Below are 19,658 nucleotides of genomic sequence, written 5' to 3'. Positions count from 1 at the left end.
ATACTAAAAACGGCCATAAAGGCCTAAAGAAAGGAAGCATTTCATAATAAAATGAGTGAAACATATCTAGTACAGATACACAGAAGAGGTTCTAGAAATATTCTCTAAAGGCACACTGGCTAAAAGTACTAAATATACTACATGGTTTTGACAAATTAGAGCTGCATCAGAATCTATTCTGCAGGTTTTATATTTAGTTATATACCAAGGTTTACTAAACTATACAGACTTTTCTGTTAGAGGCAACAAATGGAAGAAAAATGTAGTTATGTTGTAGATTAGGATATGCACAAGGCAGAGAAGGAAGGTTTACTTTCTAGTCCCAGTTCTACTCCTAACTGGCAATGTGTCATTGGGTAAATTATTTTCTCTCTCTAATCCTCTTTTTACTTATCAGTAAAACAAAAGAAACCAGAATTCATTTTCCAAAGTTTTTTCTAGTTTTGATATTCTACAATTTTATTCCATAAAATGTAGTTATTGAGGAACTGCCAGTTATTTTTAAGCAACCATATTAATACCATCAATTTAAAAGAACTAAGAAAGCTCACAAACCTGTGCCTGAAGCAGTCTTAGCTGTCTGTCTTGTTCTGTGAGGAACCTATATGCATCTGGAGACAGTCCCATCATTCCATTATCTAAGCCAGTCCTGGGTGTGTGCATGCATACTGCACAAGGCGGTGGGTTACAGGAGTCTACATGTGAAGGCTGTCTTGCCACAGGCGATGGTTCTACATTGTTGTGGGGAGAGCAACCACCCATGTTTCCCTGAGGTCTCAAGGCTACAGGACTACTTGAAGAACAGAATGCATTAGGGTACAGAGCTGGACATCCACCTAGGTGAACTAATGAATGCTTGTGAATGGCTTCAGACTGGAGGTCTTGAACAGACCCTACTGTATTCACTCCTTGCCAAGAATTTACTGGACTATACTGCACGTGGGCATGATGCTGACAACAACTGCAAACATTCATAGGACAGTAAGACGGTGGTGGAGTAGGTATGTGAAGTTCCATTGGTCTTCCTGAATTATGGGATGAAAAAACCAAATTGTGTGGGTGGGACCCTGAGGCAAGAGAAGACTGCTTGGAATTTAATGTGGAGGATCTTACAGGATATTCTTCTTTGTGTACATTTGAATCAGAAGGTGGTCTATTAAGAGAAGATGCTTTAATACTGTTCTTGATATGGGCGTTCCCATTCTTACAGGTGGATGGCTGTCTTACTTTGCTGTGTCTCAAAGGAACAGTGCTCTGGGTTAATTGATTTGGTGACCCTTTCAAGGAAAGCTCTCCAGCTTCAGCTTCCAGGCCTCTTTTGTCATCGTAAAGCTGGGGTTGCAATGGCTCCAAGTGTTCAGAGTGGTTAATCAACAAAGAAGGATTTTCATTATTCACCATTTCCAATGGCTTAGGCAAAGGATTTGATTCTATGAAATTGCCATCCAAAACAAGGGAAAGTTCAGGAACTGATGGCTGGATCTTAGAAACCTATAAATGGGAAAGAAATGAAAGAGGAAAAGTATTTTTGGATGTTCCATTTTCTTTAGACTAATAGTTTCCAAACTATATCCAATTACTTATTTAAAAGTGTTTATTCTTTAGACAGTTGACACATATTTTCTGGGCATCTTCTATGTGCTAGCACTAGGAATACAACTGTAGTAAAATAAACAAGGTCTTTGCCTTCACAAACATTACTTAACAATGGAACTCCCTTTATTGGAATACTGATTTATGTTGCTTAAATCACAATATAGGAAACTGTTTTATAATACTTTTTTACCCTCTCTCTGCAAAAAACGTGTCATTGGCAAAATGTTTCAATAGATCTTATAGCAAATAATGTTTCTGCCTCTTCAGTAACAAAAGATCTTCTGATAAGTATTTCAGAATATTTTTCTATTAAGTGAAATTATTCACTGCCAATACCAACTAAAAGTTGGAAGAGAGCAGGAAAAAATAAACTAAATATTTGCTGTCGTGAATTTGGTTATAATTTGATATTAATTTTTAAAAATCTTTCCTATTCCTATTTTTTCTAGTAAGTAATTGGTCCAATTAAGGCACAACAACTCCACAATATCCCACTGGTTACCTGTATAATCAAAAAATTATATAACAGATTAGAGATTTAGCAATCTCCAAAAGCAAGTACCGTGTTTTCTCAGATTTGGTAATAACAACGTCAAGTTCTAGAGAAGGTTAAGAATGTTGAGTCTATATGGGTTAAAGGCACCAAGTTCTGAAACTAAACCTTCTGAATTACTAGGTTTACTGAATTTCAAACCTCCTGAATTCTACTCTTCTCTTACTAGTACAATACTGGGCAGGCAACTTAACCAATCTGTGCCTCAGTTTTCTCTGGAAGCGATATAATATGTACACATATATACATATGTATCATCATATATATAACATATAATAGTTACATGAAAAACATCTGTATCTGTATATACAGATATAGCCATATAGATATATACCTAGATATATCTTTGAATAAAACTTGAATAAGTTTCAGTAATACTATTGAATGCTTTAACACGAAGAGATTTTAGGTTTCTAAACACATAGGTGGGTTCTTTATAAGATCAGTGATACCTTCTGACTCACAGGGTGAGGACTAGGAATTGGTCTTGGAGAAAAATCTTCATCTTCAACACCAGAATCACGATCATTTATTGGCATTTTTCCTGGAGATAACTTTTGGGAGGACCTAAAGGATACAGGGGAGTAAGGAAAAGTCTTCAGTAATCTGTTTATTTGTTCTTTCTTTTTGAAACTGAAAAAAGCCCTTTAATAAGCCCCAGTAGTATCTGGATCATTTAATTTGGTATCTGACAATCACAGATTATTTTGTTTTTCAGGCCAGTGTTAGCTGCCTAGAAAAGCTGGTCCAGTCAGATTCATGCTTAATAAAATACCTCCCTTTGCCTGATCATGGGAAGTTTAACCTAGTTATTCTTAAAGTCACAAAATATCAACAGTTACTGAGCATCTTCTGATTAACCACTTTGAGGAACACAGTCATAAATAAGGCACAGTGCTTGCCATAAAAAAATTATAAAATGGTGATAAAGCTGTACACTCACTGCATTCAACACTCATTAAACACTGTTAAAAAGAGAACTCAATAAGGAACTACTCCATTTTCCTTAACACTTATATCTGTGATGGGAAACTGAGACATTAACTGAGGTGCTTCTTCCTACTGAATCAATTGTCATCATTGTGTCACAGCAGCCTGCTCTAATAGAACAAAGACCAATTTTGAGTTCTGGTACAGAGTTTCAAAAGCTGAGAGTTTAAGATGATATGCACTGGGTTTTTTTGCATCCTAGATAAAGTCTCAAGAGGATGAGTTCAGGGAAGAGAAAAGAAGAGCCAGAAGGAAGCTAAAAGAGTGTAGACATTAACAGAATCCCTAAGAAAGGGTCTCACATCCTGTCTCCCTGGCAGCGAGCACAAAAGAAACCCCCAGGTGGATTTGGAAGGTCTGAGAGACCTTTGTCCTAGACCCTGATGGGTCTGAGAAGCAAACACAGAGGTCCTTCTGAGTCAAGGGGCTGCAAAGAAATAATCAGGATGTCTGCACGGTGTGTTTAAGCATCAGGGTCTGCACTCGGCCCCACAGAGTTCTCCCCCAGCACCCAAGAGTGACATGGAGAATATTATAATACCCCCCGTCCTGTAGCATGGACATGACAGACAGCCAGTGACATGACTAGAGTAAGGAGGTCATAGCAGAGGCCCACACAAATCTACTGCCAAAGACCAGATGCAAATGAAAACACCTGAGCAGATGGCAGCATGGCCGGATCATAATCATGCCCTCCCACATCATCACGACTGGCACAGCATTAAGTTTTCCAAATTGTATATAACCTCACAGAAAAGAAGATAAACAGATCTTGAACTGACTGAAATTTGGTTTCTATAACAACTGGGCAGTCAAATTATAAATCAAGTTCAATTACTTTTAAAAAGAAAAAAAGTTACGTTTTTTTGAACCCGTTTGTGGCAGGAATTAATATATTTTTTAAAGATTTTATTTAGTTATTTGAGAGAGAGAGGGAGAGAACAAAAGCAGAGGGAGAAGCAGACTCTCCACTGAGCAGGGAGCCTGATGCAGGTCTCTATCCCAGGACCCTGGGATCATGACCTGAGCTGAAGGCAAACGCTGAACCAACTGAGCCACCCAGGAGCCCCAGGAATTAAAATTTGCTATATGCTTACTTATGATAACACAAACATATATAAAAACACACATAAAATTTCTGACATCGAGCAGTAAGATGCATTTCTGAGCTTTTATAGCAGCCAAGGCAAAAAGAAAAAAACCTGATGTTGTATAATTATAACATCAGTTCTTTACGTGAGACAAACATTTTACTAAAAATCTAAAAGTGGGGGCGCCTGGGTGGCTTGGTGGGTTAAGTCTCTGCCTTTGGCCCAGGACATGATCTCAGGGTCCTGAGATTAAGCCCCACATCCGGGCTCTCTGCTCAGCAGGGAGCCTGCTTCCCCTTCTCTTTCTGCCTGCTGCTCTGCCTACTTGTGATCTCTCTCACTCTGTTAAATAAAATCTTTAAAAAAATAAAAATAAATAAATAAAAATCAAAAAGTGACTGATGGTTACTAAAGCTTTGATCAGAATTGAATATTGGCAAAATTTTCAAAAATAATGTTAAAGAGATTATGTTCCTTAATCTAGTCTTTTCTTCCATAAATATTTAATAAAACGTTGAATAAAGACTTAAAAAGACAGTGAAGGTGTTCCTGAAAAGCTGTAAGAACATAGTTTTCTGGTGATCTAATCTATATCAAGGATAACTTAAAATGTCCAAAGATGGAGACAGTATACTTTAGATAATTTTCTAAACCTCAGAAACTGTGAGTATGTTTACTGCACTTGGTAAAAAGGAGTGTGCAGATGTGGTTAAGGAACTTGTGATGTAGAGATTATCCTCGATTACCCAGGTAGGCTCAATGTAATCATAAGGGTCTTTATAAAATGGAGGCAAAAAGGTCAGAGTCAGAGAAGGAGATGTGAGGATTAGCAGCAGAAGTCAGAAGCTAGCTTTGAAGAAAGAGTGAGGGGCGACCAGAAAAGGAATGCACATGGCCTCCAGAAGCTAGAAAAGAGAATAAAATGGATTCTAAAGTTTCCGGAAGGAATGCAGCCTTATCATCACTTTGACTTTAGCCTCAAAGACCATTTTAGATTTCTGATGTCCAAAGCTGGAAGACAATAAATTTTATTGTTTTTAAGTCAACAAGTTTGTGGTAATTTGTCAGAGCAACAACCAGAAACTAATACAGATTCAATCATAACTCCCATTTTACAGATGGAATAATGATGTTTAGAACCAGAACTTGAATGCAGATATCTTATACCAAACTGAGCTCACAACTATTACGTTGTGCCCACTATAAACAGTTCATATAGTTGGCATTTATTTTAAAATTGTACCACAGTTAATTTCTCCCTACAGAATCAAGTGTTAAGGACAGATGAATGAATGCTATAAAAAAAAGTCAGGCCATTTTCTCAATAATTGCAATAAACTACAATGAACCTTATACCTCCTATTCCTCATGCGAGACATTAAACAGACAGTATTAAAGCAGTCCCTAGACAAATTAAGGCCATAGTCAAAAAGTTGAGAAAAGGACAAATTAACTGCTAGGGCTAGTTAAAATAACAATAGTTTTGGGGGCCCCATGGCTGGCTCAGTTAGTTGAGCAAACAACTTTTTATCTCAGAGGCCTGAGTTAGAGCCCTACATTGGGTGCAGAGTTTACTAAAAAAAAAAACAATAGTTTCAGACCCACAGCATCAAGAATAAACCAGCACCCCAAAGTAACTTTAAAATGAGGTTATTAAACATTTGGTAAATTACTAACTTACATTAGTGGACCTCTCCAATAATATGGAGAACACTGAACACACTTCATCAGTGGACTGTAAATTCCATGAGGGAAGAAAACATGTCTACAACTGTTTTTAATACCACCATATCCCCAGCCTTTGGCATATCGTAGAACAAATGAGAAAGATGGAATACGGATCTGAAGGGTTAATTTAATGTGTCAATTTGGCTAGGCCATGGTAACCAGATATTTGGTCAATTATTATTCTAGATGTTTCTGTGGAGATATTTGTTGGGGGCTCGAGGAGAAGGAGGAGAATGGGGCAGAGTGAAAGAGAGAATCTTAAGCAGGCTCCATGCCCTGTGTGGAGCTTGATGCTGCTGCGCTCAATCTCACAAGCCTGAGACCAGGACCAGAGCCAAATCAAGAGTCAGATGCATAACTGACTGAGCCACCTAGATGCCTCTTTGTGAAGGTATTTTTAGGTAAGATTAATATTAAAATCAGTAGACTCGGAGTAAATCAAATTATCCTCCACAATGTGGAAAGGTCTCATCCAGTCAGCTGAAGCCCTTAATAGAACAAAGCATTACCACCCCCAAGGACTTCAGGGGGTGCCTGGGTGGCTCAGTGGTTAAGCATCTGCCCTCGGCTCTAGTCATGATCCCAGGGTCCTGGGATCAAGCCCTGAATCAGGCTCCCTGCTCAGCGGGAAGCCTGCTTCTCTCTCTCCCACTCCCCCAGCTTGTGTATCCTCTCAGTGTGTCTCTCTCTGTCAAATAAATAAATAAAATCTTTAATTAAAAAAAAAAAAGAAGAAGAAGCAGCACTTCTGCTAGCAGATCACCTTAGGACTCTAACTCTCTAACTGCAACTCTTCTCAGCCTTCACTGAATTGCATGAGCCAATTCCATAAGATAAATCTTTCTCTCCATCTTGCTGTTTCTGTTTCTCTAGAGAACCCTACTATGAAGGAATATCTTTTTTACCAGAAGAGGTATATACAGACCCAAAAAGCCACAATCATTATTTAATTACTATTCCCCAAGTGCATCTTCCTTTTTAGGTAAAGAAGTTATATTTTACAGTAGTCTCTTTGATAGGCTCAGGTTTAAAACTACAAGAAAAAGAATAGAAGGCAAACTAAACAAAAACAAGATGCTTCTTCCTAAGCAAGATAATTTCTTGACACTTTTTCTTCCTATGTAATAAAGCAACTCAAATGACAACCATATTAAAGTTGTCACCTCATTAAAATTATCATCTAACGGCATGCCTGGGTGGCTCAGTTGGTTAAGCGGCTGCCTTTGGCTCAGGGCATTGATCCCAGGGTGCTGGGATGGAGTCCCACATCAGGCTCGCTGCTCAGCAGGGAGCCTGCTTCTCCCTCTGCCTGCAGCTCCCCTTGCTTGTGCTCTGTATCTCTCTCTCTCTGACGAAATTTAAAAAAAAAAAAAAAAAAAAATTATCATCCAACATCTGAGTATGCTGAGTATGAAGTAATACATTTAAAGCAAGGACATCTTATGGTATCTAAGATACGTAATTAGCTTCATCAGATTGGGGAGTTACTTTATTACTCATCAAAAACTAGTAAATATAATTTTAAAAGTATACATGATAACAAAAACATCTTTTACCTTTCAGTTGAAAGATGCTTGGAAACCTTGTTGAAAAACTCTGTTTCTGCATTTTGGCTTTCAGCAGTCAGCTCAAAATGGAGTGAGTTCTTGTCAGAAGGTTCAACATTCTGAAATAAAGTAGGTTGTACTTTGAGAGCTGACTTAAAATTCTATGTAGATGAAAAGTGGCTCTGAAACACTGAGAGGAGGGAGACATTTCTACTACTATAACCTTTCTTAAAAAATCATTTTTAAAATTGAGATATAACTGACATCTCATATTACATTAGTTTCAGGTGTGCGACATAGTGATGCAATATTTGCGTATACTGCAAAATGCTCATCACAATAAGTCTAGTTAACATCCATTACCATACATACAGACTTATAATTCTTTCCCCTTGTGTTGAGCAAATATTGTCTTAGCAACTCATAAAGATATTAATCATAGTCACCATGCTATACTATACATTACATCCTCAGGTCTTATAACTGACAGTTTGTACCTTTAGACTCCCTTCACCCTCCTGCCCTCCCCCAATGCTCCACCAGTCTGTGTTCTTTATCTATGAGTTCAGTTTGATTGGGTTTTTTAGATTTCACCCATAAGTAAGATCATAAGGTATTTGGCCTTCTCTGACTTCTTTAGCCCTTAAGGTCCATTCATGTTGTCACAAATGACAGATTTCTTCTTTTTTTAATGACTGAATAACATTCTACTATATATACATATACATATATATATACACACACACATACATATGTGTATATATGTGTATACACACACACACACACACACCACATTTTATACATATACCACATTTTCTTTACCCATTCACCCATCAATGGATACTTAGGTTGCTTCCATTTCTTGGCTATTGTAAACAGTGCTGCAATCAACATGGAGGTCCAAATATCTTTTGAAGTCTGTGTTTTTGTTTCCTTTAGATAAATATCCAGAAGTGGAACTGCTTAAACATACGTTAGTTCTATTTTTATATAACCTTTTTTTAAAAGACTTTTATTTATTTATTTATTTACTAGAGAGAGAGAGAGAGAATGAGAGAGAGAAGGAGAGGGAGAGCATGAGAAGGGGGAGGGTCAGAGGGAGAAGCGACTCCCTGACAAGCAGGGAACCCAATGTGGGACTCGATCCCGGGACTCCAGGATCATGACCTGAGCTGAAGGCAGTTGCTTAACCAACTGAGCCACCCAGGTGCCCTATATAACCTTTTTTAAACTGTCCATTTCCCTGCCACATAAACAAAAGTGAAAACTTAATTACCTGCATTATGTAACTCACTCAATTACCAGGGATTCGGTGAAAACAAGAACTATGAACTGAGAACATGATCTAAAAATAAGTGATATATGTCTCTAAAATGGAAATAAATTATTAGACCTCAATTAAGATAATTATATTTATAATTAAAATACAGAATTTTTTTAAAAGTTTTATTTCTGTAAGTAAGCTCTGCACCCAGCATGAGGCTTCAGCTCATGACCTGGAAATCAAGAGTCACACACTCAAATGAGCCAGCCAGGCACCTTGAGAATTTTTTAATTATTAGTCTGAGACACAGGACGATCAATCATTTTACTGAAAAGTAGTCTCTGAATGTTTTCACATAACTACACTTACGGTTTCAAATATCTACTTTTTCTGTGACCATCACCTACGTATTTTTTATGTCCTAGGATTAGACATAAAAACTTTCAAATGTGAGAAACCATTTGTTGTATCCACTTTTAAAAAAACAACAGGGAGGGGTGCCTGGGTGGCTCAGTGGATTAAAGCCTCTGCCTTTGGCTCAGGTCATGATCCCAGGATTCTGGGATGTGCCCTGCATTGAGCTCTCTGCTCAGCGAGGAGCCTGCTTCCCCTGCTTGGCTATCAGCTTACTTGTGATCTCTATCAAAATAAATAAAAACAAAATCTTTCAACAAATAAATAAATAATAAAAAACAACAGGGAAAACAAATGCTAAGATCACAAATTAACTCTCAATATTATTAATATCTCAATATCATAAAATGATACAAACATATAAATTCTTAATATTCTTCAAAGGCTTTAGAACATGAGTAAGTTATTTTGTGGAAAAGCTCTGATCCTGTATTATAATTTGGTCCTAGAGATATGATCTAACATTTATAAAATGACACTAACCACAAATGAATAAAGTTAATATTCAATAATAATTATAAACAAAACCTAAGAGTTTGAGTTACTGTTTTAAAGGGAAAAGACCATTGGGTTTAAACTGCCAACATGCAACCCTAAACAGTCATTAATATGCTACTTAATCAGGCTGCCTGGGTGGCTCAGTGGGTTAAGCCTCTACCTTCAGCTCAGGTCATGATCTTGGGGTCCTGGGATCAAGTCCCACATCGGGCTCTCTGCTAGGCAGGGAGCCTGCTTCCTCCTCTCTCTCTCTACTTGTGATCTCTGTCAAATAAATAAAATCTTTAAAAAAAAAAAATACGCTACTTAATCAAATCACTTACTTTGAAAAGACGTAATGTTTCCTTGCTGGTTAGTAGCTGGAACTGAAGGTCAGATGACCTGCCATCACACGGGAGGCATTCATAAAATTCAGGATCCTTATGTGTCACAGAATATAGAACTATAATGAAATTTCCAGATTCGGAAAAAACCCTGGACAAAAAAAGCCATTTAATTAAAATTTACTGAGGTTACTAAGAGTATATTCTAACAACTCTATCTAAATCTGTCAACCTAGTTAATAAACTACTTAAGCAGTCTAATTTGGGGAAGAAAACGAGGGAGCAGGATGATTGGGTGGCTCAGTCAGTTGAACAACTGACTTTGGCTCCGGCTGTGATCTCAGGGTCTGGGGATCAGGCCTGCATCCAGCTCCGTGCTTGGCGGGGGGTTGCTTGTCCCTCTCCTTCTCCCTCTCCTCCCCACGTCCCAGGCACTCTCTTCCTCTCTCAAATAAAGTCTTAAAAAAAAAAAAAGAAAAGAAAAAACTAGGGAGCAAATGTGCTTACTTTTTAGTGTTACTGATTTTTATTTTTTAAAAAACATTTTAGGGGCACCTGGGTGGCTCAGCAGGTTAAGCCGCTGCCTTCGGCTCAGGTCATGATCTCAGGGTCCTGGGATCGAGTCCTGTATCAGACTCTCTGCTCAGCAGGGAGCCGGCTTCCCTATCTCTCTCTCTCTCTGGCTGCCTCTCCGTCTACTTGTGATTTCTCTCTGTCAAATTAATAAATAAAATCTTAAAAAAAAAATAAAATACATTTTATGTTGAAATACATATTCCTTATAAAAACTTCAAGCAAGACAGGGATATGTAAAACAAAATGAAAACCACCTCACTCTCTGGTTTAGTATATACAACTCCATAATTTTCTCCTTGGCATACAAAAACATTTTATACAATCTAACAAAAATGAGGCTGTACCATATATACTACAGTTGACCCTTGAACAACATGGGTTTGAACTATGCAAGTCTACTTACACGTGAATTTTTTTTTTTAAGATTTTATTTATTTATTTGACAGAGATACAGCAAGTCAGGGAACACAACCAGGGTGAGTGGGAGAGGGAGAAGCAGGCTCCCCACTGAGTAGGGAGCCCGATGTGGGCCTCAATCCCAAGACCACAGGATCATGACCTGAGTCGAAGGCAGATGCTTAACAACTGAGCCACCAAGGTGCAGCATATGTAAATTTTTGTCAATAAATACAGCACAGTACTGTAAGTGTATTTACTCTTCCTTATGATTTTAATAACATTTTTTCTCCAGCTTGCTTTATTGAAGAATACTTGTAATATTGCGAGAATATTTAAAGTATATAATACATATAACATACAAAATATGTGTTAACCAGGTTATCTATAAGGCTTCTAGTCAATAGGTTATTAATGTAAGTTTTGGGGGAATCGAGTTGTATGCAAGTATGTATTTTTTTTTTTTTAAGTAAATGTTACGTCCAATGTGGGGCTTAAACTCATGACCCAGAGATCAAGAGTCACATGCTTGCCCGACTGAACCAGTCAGGTACCCCTATATTTCTGACCGAGTATCCCACCACCTGCATTGTTCAAAGGTCAACTGTATTAGTAATTGCTATTTTCAGTTGACTGTCTTGGATTTCTTCCCATGTTACTACCTCTTTATTCTTTTTTAGTGACTACTAAGTATTACAATTTACAGATGTGCCATTATTCACCTAGACTTCTAAAAGTGGGTATTTTAATTATTTATAATATTTCATTATTAGAAGCATGGATAAAAACATTCATTTTATTATTCAATGAATGGCTCAACAAATATTTGTAAAGTCATCAAGAATCCTTAAAATGCATACTAAAACCAACAAGAGATATCCTCTTTTCAAAAGTTCACATTAGGCCACTTCACTTTTATAGACCTACATTAAAACCAGCTTTCACTAACTGAGAAATCCAAAGAGGATTTTTGCTTTTATTAAAAAAAAAAAAGGCAAAATTGAAAATAATGTTCAGCATTTGTGCTCCATGAGCCATTATAGGGGTAGCATGCATCAAAAGCAAGAGTAGCCCTGCCGGGCTCCTTCTTCAGGAACTACACTCAGCATCTCAGCATCAAGCAGCCATAGCTCTGAACTGTGTCTGTGAGTACTATGTTTTACCTCAATTTATTTTGTGCATCCATTAGTAAGACATGTCCTAAGATGTCAGAAAAGCCTGAGAGGCTATTTTCTCAGTCTAAGAACAATGAAAAAATTTCCCATATAAATTAATGGTAGTTGGTTTTTGCTTTGTCATTTCGGCTTACAAAAGATTTCATAGGAGCGCTCTGTTCTTTCAGATGGGGTGGGGGAAGGAAACTGTATTTAAAAATACTTTAAGAAAAAAAAATTTTTTTAAATAAATAAAGGAGCACCTGGTGGCTCAGCTGGTTGAGCATCTGACTCTTGATTTCGGTTCAGATCGTGATCTTTGGGTTGTGAGATGAAGTCCTGCTTTGGGCTAAGGGCTCAGCACGGAGCCTGCTTGAGAGTCTCTCTCCCTCTCCCCTTCCCCCCAATACACGCACTTGCACGTACTGTCTAACAAACAAGTACAACCTTAAAATAAATAAAATCCTTTTAAGAGTTGTCTCTCCTTTGTAAAACACTGAATGAAAGATAATTTGGGGATACGTTACAACATTAATAAAACAGGGCAATGAGGGTTGTAGAGGCAGAATGTCTGTTCTGCTCAGCTCCTCTTTTGGGTCAGACAAGCCCACTGTTCAGAATGTTGCAAAGCACCAACCTAAGCTATGCTGAGCAGTGCTGACTTCTCTTTGGTTCACAGAGTTGGCAGTAATTAAAGAGTTCAGGTATCAAAGAAATTGCCTAATGCTTCAGACTGAACACAGACTAACAGAGTTTCAAAACTAATTTTACCTAGCATTTACTGTCAATAGTTAAAAGTAAGACCAGTCACTGATAATAAAACTCAGTTGTACTAATATACTAAAATGAATATTTGTTTTATTGCAAATAAAACTAATTATCTTGAAAAGGTGAAACAAAATATAAAAAGTAGAACTGCAAAAAGTACCTGAAGAAAACATAAGAGATTTTTTATTTCAATAAATATTCCTCAGTGGGCAATTACTTTCTAAGACTGAAAAAGAAGACCGATAATCTGACTTAGAAGTTAAGTTTGGGAAAATATCGTTAACCAAAATTAAATAAAATGGCAGTCTGGGGGAAAAAATCTTTGCCATATACATATACACATGAATTTTTGTATTTATATAACCTCTACCATACATACACACACCCATTTTTATAAATGTACATTTCTGTGCTTTACATACTATATATGTATATAGAGAATGAGAAAGAGAAATAGAGCTACTAAAAGCAATGTGAAAAAGATGCATAATCCAATAGAATGGCCAGAGACATGAATGTAAAGACCCAGAAGAGGTTATAAAAATCAGAAAAGACCATTTCCCATTTACCAGGTTTGTAAAGATCAAAAGTTACCTCTCTGAGGTTTGCTACTTCCCCCTCCCCTTCTTCATCTCAGACATAACCTCCTTGCTGTCTCTTGAAGATGCAAAGTGATCTTTCACCCAGTCTTTGCACTTAATGTATCCTCTGGCTGGGATGCTGTTGCAGATGGCCACATGGCTTACCTCCTCCCCTCAAACCTTTGCTTCCCTCATCACCTTATTTAAAATATCAACTCTTGGGGTGCCTGGGTGGCTCAGTGGGTTAAGGCCTCTGCCTTCGGCTCAGGTCATGATCTCAGGGTCCTGGGATCAAGCCCCACATCGGGCTCTCTGCTCCGCGGGGAGCCTGCTTCCTCCTCGCTCTCTCTGCCTGCCTCTCTGCCTACTTGTGATCTCTTGTCTGTCAAGTAGATAAATAAAGTCTTTAAAAAAATAAATAAAATAAAATACCAACTCTTTTCAGTAGAGCATGTGACACTTCATCTCGGGGTTGTAAGTTCTAGCCCCAATTTGGGTGTAAAGATTACTTAAAAAAATTTTTTTTAAATCTTTAAAAAATAAATAAATAAATAAAATTTCAACTCTTTACCTATCACTACGATCCAGACACACAACATCTACCTCCTCTGCTTATTTTTCTACACAGCACTCATCACCTTATAAAATACTACTTATTTTACTTATTCTGTTTACTGCCTATCTTTGCAGGGTCTTTGTTTACTGCTTATCCCCAATATCATGAACAGTGCTTGGTATACAGTAGGTGCTCAATAAATATTTTGTCCAACAGTGCTAGTGAGGGGATGGAGAAAACAGGCACTCTCAAACAATGTTGGAATGATTATAAACTGGCAGTCTTTGAAGGCCAATACCTATAAAAATTTAAATTACAAAAAAAATTTTTTTTTTCAAAGATTTTGTTTATTTATTTGACAGAGAGAGATCACAAGTAGGTGGAGAGACAGGCAGAGAGAGAGAGAGAAAGCAGGCTCCCTGCTGAGCAGAGAGCCTGATGTGGGGCTCGATCCCAGGACCCTGAGATCATGACCTGAGCCGAAGGCAGAGGCTTAACCCACTGGGCCACCCAGGCGCCCCCAAAAGAAAAAAAATTTTAATTACATACTTTTTGACATAGAAAAACCACTTTTAGGAATTTATTCTACAAATATGCTAATATATGTACATATGTGTATGTATATGTATACAAAGATGTATATACAAAATTGCTGCAAAGGTAAAAGGACTAGTTTTTAAGATATTACATATTCTTTTTTTTTTTTTAAGATTTATTTATTTATTTATTTGTCAGAGAGACAGAAAAAGAAAGCACAAGCAGAGGGAGCGTCCAACAGAGGGAAAGCAGGCTCCCTGCTGAGCAAGGAGTCCAATGTGGGACTTGATCCGAGGACCCTGGGATCATAGCCTGAGCCAAAGGCAGATGCTTAACAGACGGAGTCACCTAGGCATCCCAATACATCTTACTTTTTATTCAACTGTTAAATAATATGACTAAATTTGTATGTGCCAAGATGTAATGACCTCTAAGGTATAATGATAGAAAGAAAAAAAGCAACATACAGAAAAGAACACTATGCTCCTATTTGTGATAGGAGAGTGTGATATCTGTCTACACACTGATATTTTAGGAAAGAAGCACAAGACACTATTTAACATTTAATACTGACTGTCTCTGGGAATAGGGTCTGCAGATATGGGGGAAGAAGAGAAACTTAAGTATCTTTACATATATTTGATTTATTGCCATAGACTTGTACCACCTTTCCAAAAAGTTGGAAAAAAAAAAGTTTTTTTTTAAAGTATATTATAGAGGCACCTGGGTGACTCAGTCAGGGAGCCTGCTTCTCCCTCTCCCTCTGCCTGCCTCTCCCCCTGCTTGTGCATGCATGTGCTCTCTCCCTTTGTGTCAAATAAATACATAAAATCTTTAAAAAACAAAACAAAAAAACGGGTAGGGCGCCTGGGTGGCTCAGTGGGTTAAGCCGCTGCCTTCGGCTCAGGTCATGATCTCAGGGTCCTGGGATCGAGTCCCGCATCGGGCTCTCTGCTCGGCAGGGAGCCTGCTTCCCTATCTCTCTCTCTCTGGCTGCCTCTCCATCTACTTGTGATTTCTCTCTGTCAAATTAATAAATAAAATCTTAAAAAAAAAAAAAGCAAACAAAACAAACAAAAAAAAAACGGGTATAATAGCTACCCAAGGTAGACACAAACAGGCCTGGAAATTTTAATAGATGAAAAGCTAAGAGGCAAACGGTGGTATCACATACAAAATAACAAGATTAAATGAGGAGTTGAAGTTAGAAAATTTCTTTGCTAGTTCCAATACTTGTGCTTCACTTCCGGAAAGAAAATTAAATATCTCTTCTCAAATATTTCTTATGGTACTAGTATTAGCACTGTGTAACTTAATAAAACACATATAAGGCAACAAATTCAAACTCATTTTCAATCACTTCACTAAAAATTAATCTCTTTATTTATAAAATAGGATGCTATAGTAGATGATCTCTAGGTACCCCCCACCCTGCCACACCTGAAAAGTGTATCTTCTGTCTTATAGTAATATGGTTAGACAAGTGAATTTCTTCACATTTCCATGTATACTGCAACCTCTTCTTTTCTGTCTGATTTTATTCCCATTTAATGTAAGATTTGTTTTTCTTAGTGTGCTTATTCTACCATTCTGTAAGTATTATAAAAGGTTAAGGCACTGCATGAATTTTAAACAAGACCAATGAATCATGAAAGGGAGAAGATCAAAATAAAATACAAAATATCACTTGCCTTTCTTGAATAGAAGAACTAAACATGTATCGTAAGCAGCAAGCCCATACCTGAGGACTATAGATATGTATAATTCCAGATAGCCAACTAAAAGAAAAAATACAAATTAGAAGGTATAATCACTTACAAATTAATACTTACTGTGCGTTAGATTACATTCTTCTCAAGGTGATATAACAGAGAGTCTTGGTATTCACCAGCAACACATTAAACAGCTCATAAATAAGAAATCTATGGACACTAGACCATGCTAATAATTAAAAGGAATATAGATATAGATATAGATATAGATATAGATATAGATATAGATATAGACAGAGAGATATTTCTCTCTGCCCTCTTCCACTTGAGAGGACAAGAAAATGGTGGGAGACAAAATGGTTAACAACACAGATGAAAGCAAAAATCAATTAGAATAAACTAGTCTGAACTAGAAGAATGGGCTAAATTAGGGGAGAATGCTAACGCAGCCTAAAACTATTGCGTTATTGAGAGGATCAAATGCTGTAACATACATATGTAGTCCCAAACACCCAAGGCTCTTTACTTGGTATAACACATAGCCAATACGAGGACCACAGGAAAAAGACTGTAAGATTTTGTTGTCTGCAGAAAATTTCTACATTCTCATTGTTTAATTGCACATACCACCAGACCCCTCCCTCCTATGATCCAAAAATCTTTAAGGTCCAGCTCAAGTTTGCTTTTTTTAAGGAAATGTCCCTTATAATCCCTCTAATGAATACTAATAATGCTCACTGTCTATATTGCTCATTTTATAATAAATCATATACTTCCTTATTATTTTCCTATTTGTGAATATACATATATTTGGTTGCTCCACCTTGATTATAAATTTCTTGGAGAGCTTTAAATCCTAACACAGTACCAAATATAGTGCTATGCACAGGGTAAGCACTCAATAAATACTCAAAGAACATAAATTTCTGACTGAATAATCTGTCTAAATGTCATTAACCATGAACTCTAAAGAGAAAGCCATTAACACCAAAGGGAATTACCACAAAACTGCCTAGAAGTATATTTTGAAGTGTTATTCTGAGCCCTGTGTTCTTCCAGGTGTTTTAAGGACAGGGGATAGTGATGAAGGTTAAAGAAACAGGGTTCTCAGGTTTCAACTTCAATCAGAAGAATTCAACTTTATATGTTTTATTTACTGGAGTTCTTCCTAAGATTGAGCAAAATCTGGTTTTAACTGATTCTTCTATGAAAATAAGAAAGCTTAAGAATCATTGGCCTTTGTACCTTTATAAGCTGACCTAAATATTAAGTATATATTCATAGTACAACTAATTAACATGCTTATTATATACATTTGAATACATATGTGGTTGAAAAAGTTTTCATATATAATACTTACATTCCCACTAATGGTAGAGAACAAACCTTGGGATCTGATTCCAGCAAAAGTAACAATTTGCGTGTTTCATCCATGGTGAGATACCTAAACAGAAGATATTCATGTAAAAAACAATTAAGAGTATGTACTTTTTACCTAAAAGAGATAATCTGAGGGCTTGGAGAAGCATATTTTAGGCAGGGAATGATTCAAATGAATGCTTTCCCTCATACACACACACACACAGAGAAAATAGGTCAAAATGTAAAAAAAGAATCCAGTAAGAGGAAGAGATTGAAGAGATTTAATATCTTAAAATTTCTACTAAAACAATCATTGACGATCATACATCTTTTTTTAAAAGTTTTGCTCTCAAAGTATCCACTTATTGGGGCACCTGGGTGGCTCAGTGTGTTAAAGCCTCTGCCTTCAGCTCAGGTCATGATCCCAGGGTCCTGGGATCAAGCCCCACATCGGGCTCTCTGCTCTGCAGGGAATCTGTTTACTCCTCTCTCTCTCTCTCTCTCTCTGCCTGCCACTCTGCCTACTTGTGATCTCTGTCTGTCAAATAAATAAATAAAATCTTAAAAAAAAAAAAAAGGTATCCACTTATTTTAATCAGGAATATTAAAATCAAGGCAATTTCATATTCAAATAGGTTTCATATTCAAATAGGTTTCTCAGAAGTGAATTTCCTGTTACTAGAAGTGTTCAAGCATCTCAGTGACTTGACAAGACTGCAACAGATGTGACTTCTCACTAACAAAGCTAAATTATGTGAGATATATTCAGTTTTCCATGCACTATACTCTTCCAACCACTATCAAAGAATGTTGGAACCATTATGAGAGACGCCAAAATTCACTTTTTCCTAAAAGGACATTATATCACATTTAAACTTTGTTATTACATTTATTATTGACAGTAGCTTAAAGTTAATTTTTTAAGTAATTGCCACACTCAGTGTGAGGTTTGAACTCAAGACCCCAATATCAAGAGTCATATGCTCCACCAATTGAGCCAGCTAGGTACCCCTATTATTGACAATAAGTTTTAAGAATATGAAAAACTATAGAATTGTCAAGAGTTTGGGTGCCTCAATGGCTTAGTCACTTAAGTGTTGGGACTCTAGATACCAGCTCAGGTCACAATCTCAGGGCTGTGAGATTGAGCCCTGCATCAGGCTCCACGCTAGGCATGGAAACTGCTTACGATTCTCTCCTCTATCCCTCCCTCTTCCTCTGCCCCTCACACTCCCACACACCAATCCCCATATCTCACTCACTCTCTCTCTCAAAAAAAAAAAGGTTAATTTCACCATTATGGCTTTAAAACACAAAAATGAAAAGGTTAGAAAGTTTGCTAGTTCCAATACTTGTGCTTCAATGATGCACAAATACTTGTGCTTCAAAATGATGCTATTAGTGATATACAGTCTTAATAGTACCACTGAGGATATATTTTATTGCTATAATAACCCTAAAAGACAAAGATAAAGAATGTATCAGACCACGTGACAAGATGATTAAGCCTGAGTTGGCAGGGAGATTTATGGATCAATAATGATACCTAGGGCCACCTATCTGGTTCAGTTGATAGAGCATACAACTCTTAATTTCGGGGTTGTGGGTTCAAGACCATGTTGTGTGTAAAGATTCCTTAAAAATAATACCTTAGGAAAAAAAAAATGACATCTGGGGCACCTGGCTGGCCCAGTCAGAAGAGCACCTGACTCTTGATCTCAAGGTTGAGTTATTAGAGTCCCTCATTGGGTGTGGAGATTACTTAAGATTTAAAAAATAAATAAATAAATAAATAATAAAAAAACCTGCTCTGAAAGCTCTTCTGCCTTGACCATCTGATAAATTCCTATTCTTTAAAAGAACTAGCTCAAGCTTTCCATGACTTTCCCAGGGAGTTTGGACACACCTTCCCCGCTTTCCCTGCACTGTATAAAAACTCCCATTATATTTATCTGCATCATGTTTATATATTAATATACTTTATGGACAACAAATATAGTTTTTATCTATTT

The 19,658-nt window shown here is 37.1% G+C and overlaps 1 protein-coding gene across 4 annotated transcripts in view; it reads right to left on the bottom strand.

The window, feature by feature from the left end:
* STIL (STIL centriolar assembly protein) overlaps positions 1 to 19,658 on the bottom strand; it is a 75,152-nt gene that overhangs the window by 41,579 nt on the left and 13,915 nt on the right. For 3 of the 4 annotated variants that reach the window (XM_032302336.1, XM_032302335.1, XM_032302337.1), the window contains exons 7-12: positions 17,645 to 17,728; positions 16,264 to 16,350; positions 10,005 to 10,155; positions 7,515 to 7,624; positions 2,602 to 2,716; positions 556 to 1,491 (exon numbers count right to left, since the gene is read on the bottom strand). In XM_032302336.1, coding sequence (XP_032158227.1) covers positions 556 to 1,491; positions 2,602 to 2,716; positions 7,515 to 7,624; positions 10,005 to 10,155; positions 16,264 to 16,350; positions 17,645 to 17,728 — 1,483 coding nt within the window. The remainder of the gene's footprint in view (positions 1 to 555; positions 1,492 to 2,601; positions 2,717 to 7,514; positions 7,625 to 10,004; positions 10,156 to 16,263; positions 16,351 to 17,644; positions 17,729 to 19,658) is intronic. The other variant, XM_032302338.1, reaches the window with a different exon arrangement.

Source organism: Mustela erminea, chromosome 10 (assembly GCF_009829155.1).
Source record: "Mustela erminea isolate mMusErm1 chromosome 10, mMusErm1.Pri, whole genome shotgun sequence".
Classification (NCBI taxonomy): Eukaryota; Metazoa; Chordata; class Mammalia; order Carnivora; family Mustelidae; genus Mustela; species Mustela erminea.
The sequence above is the reverse complement of the archived record's forward strand: the minus strand, read 5'-3'. Positions and strand labels throughout refer to the sequence as shown.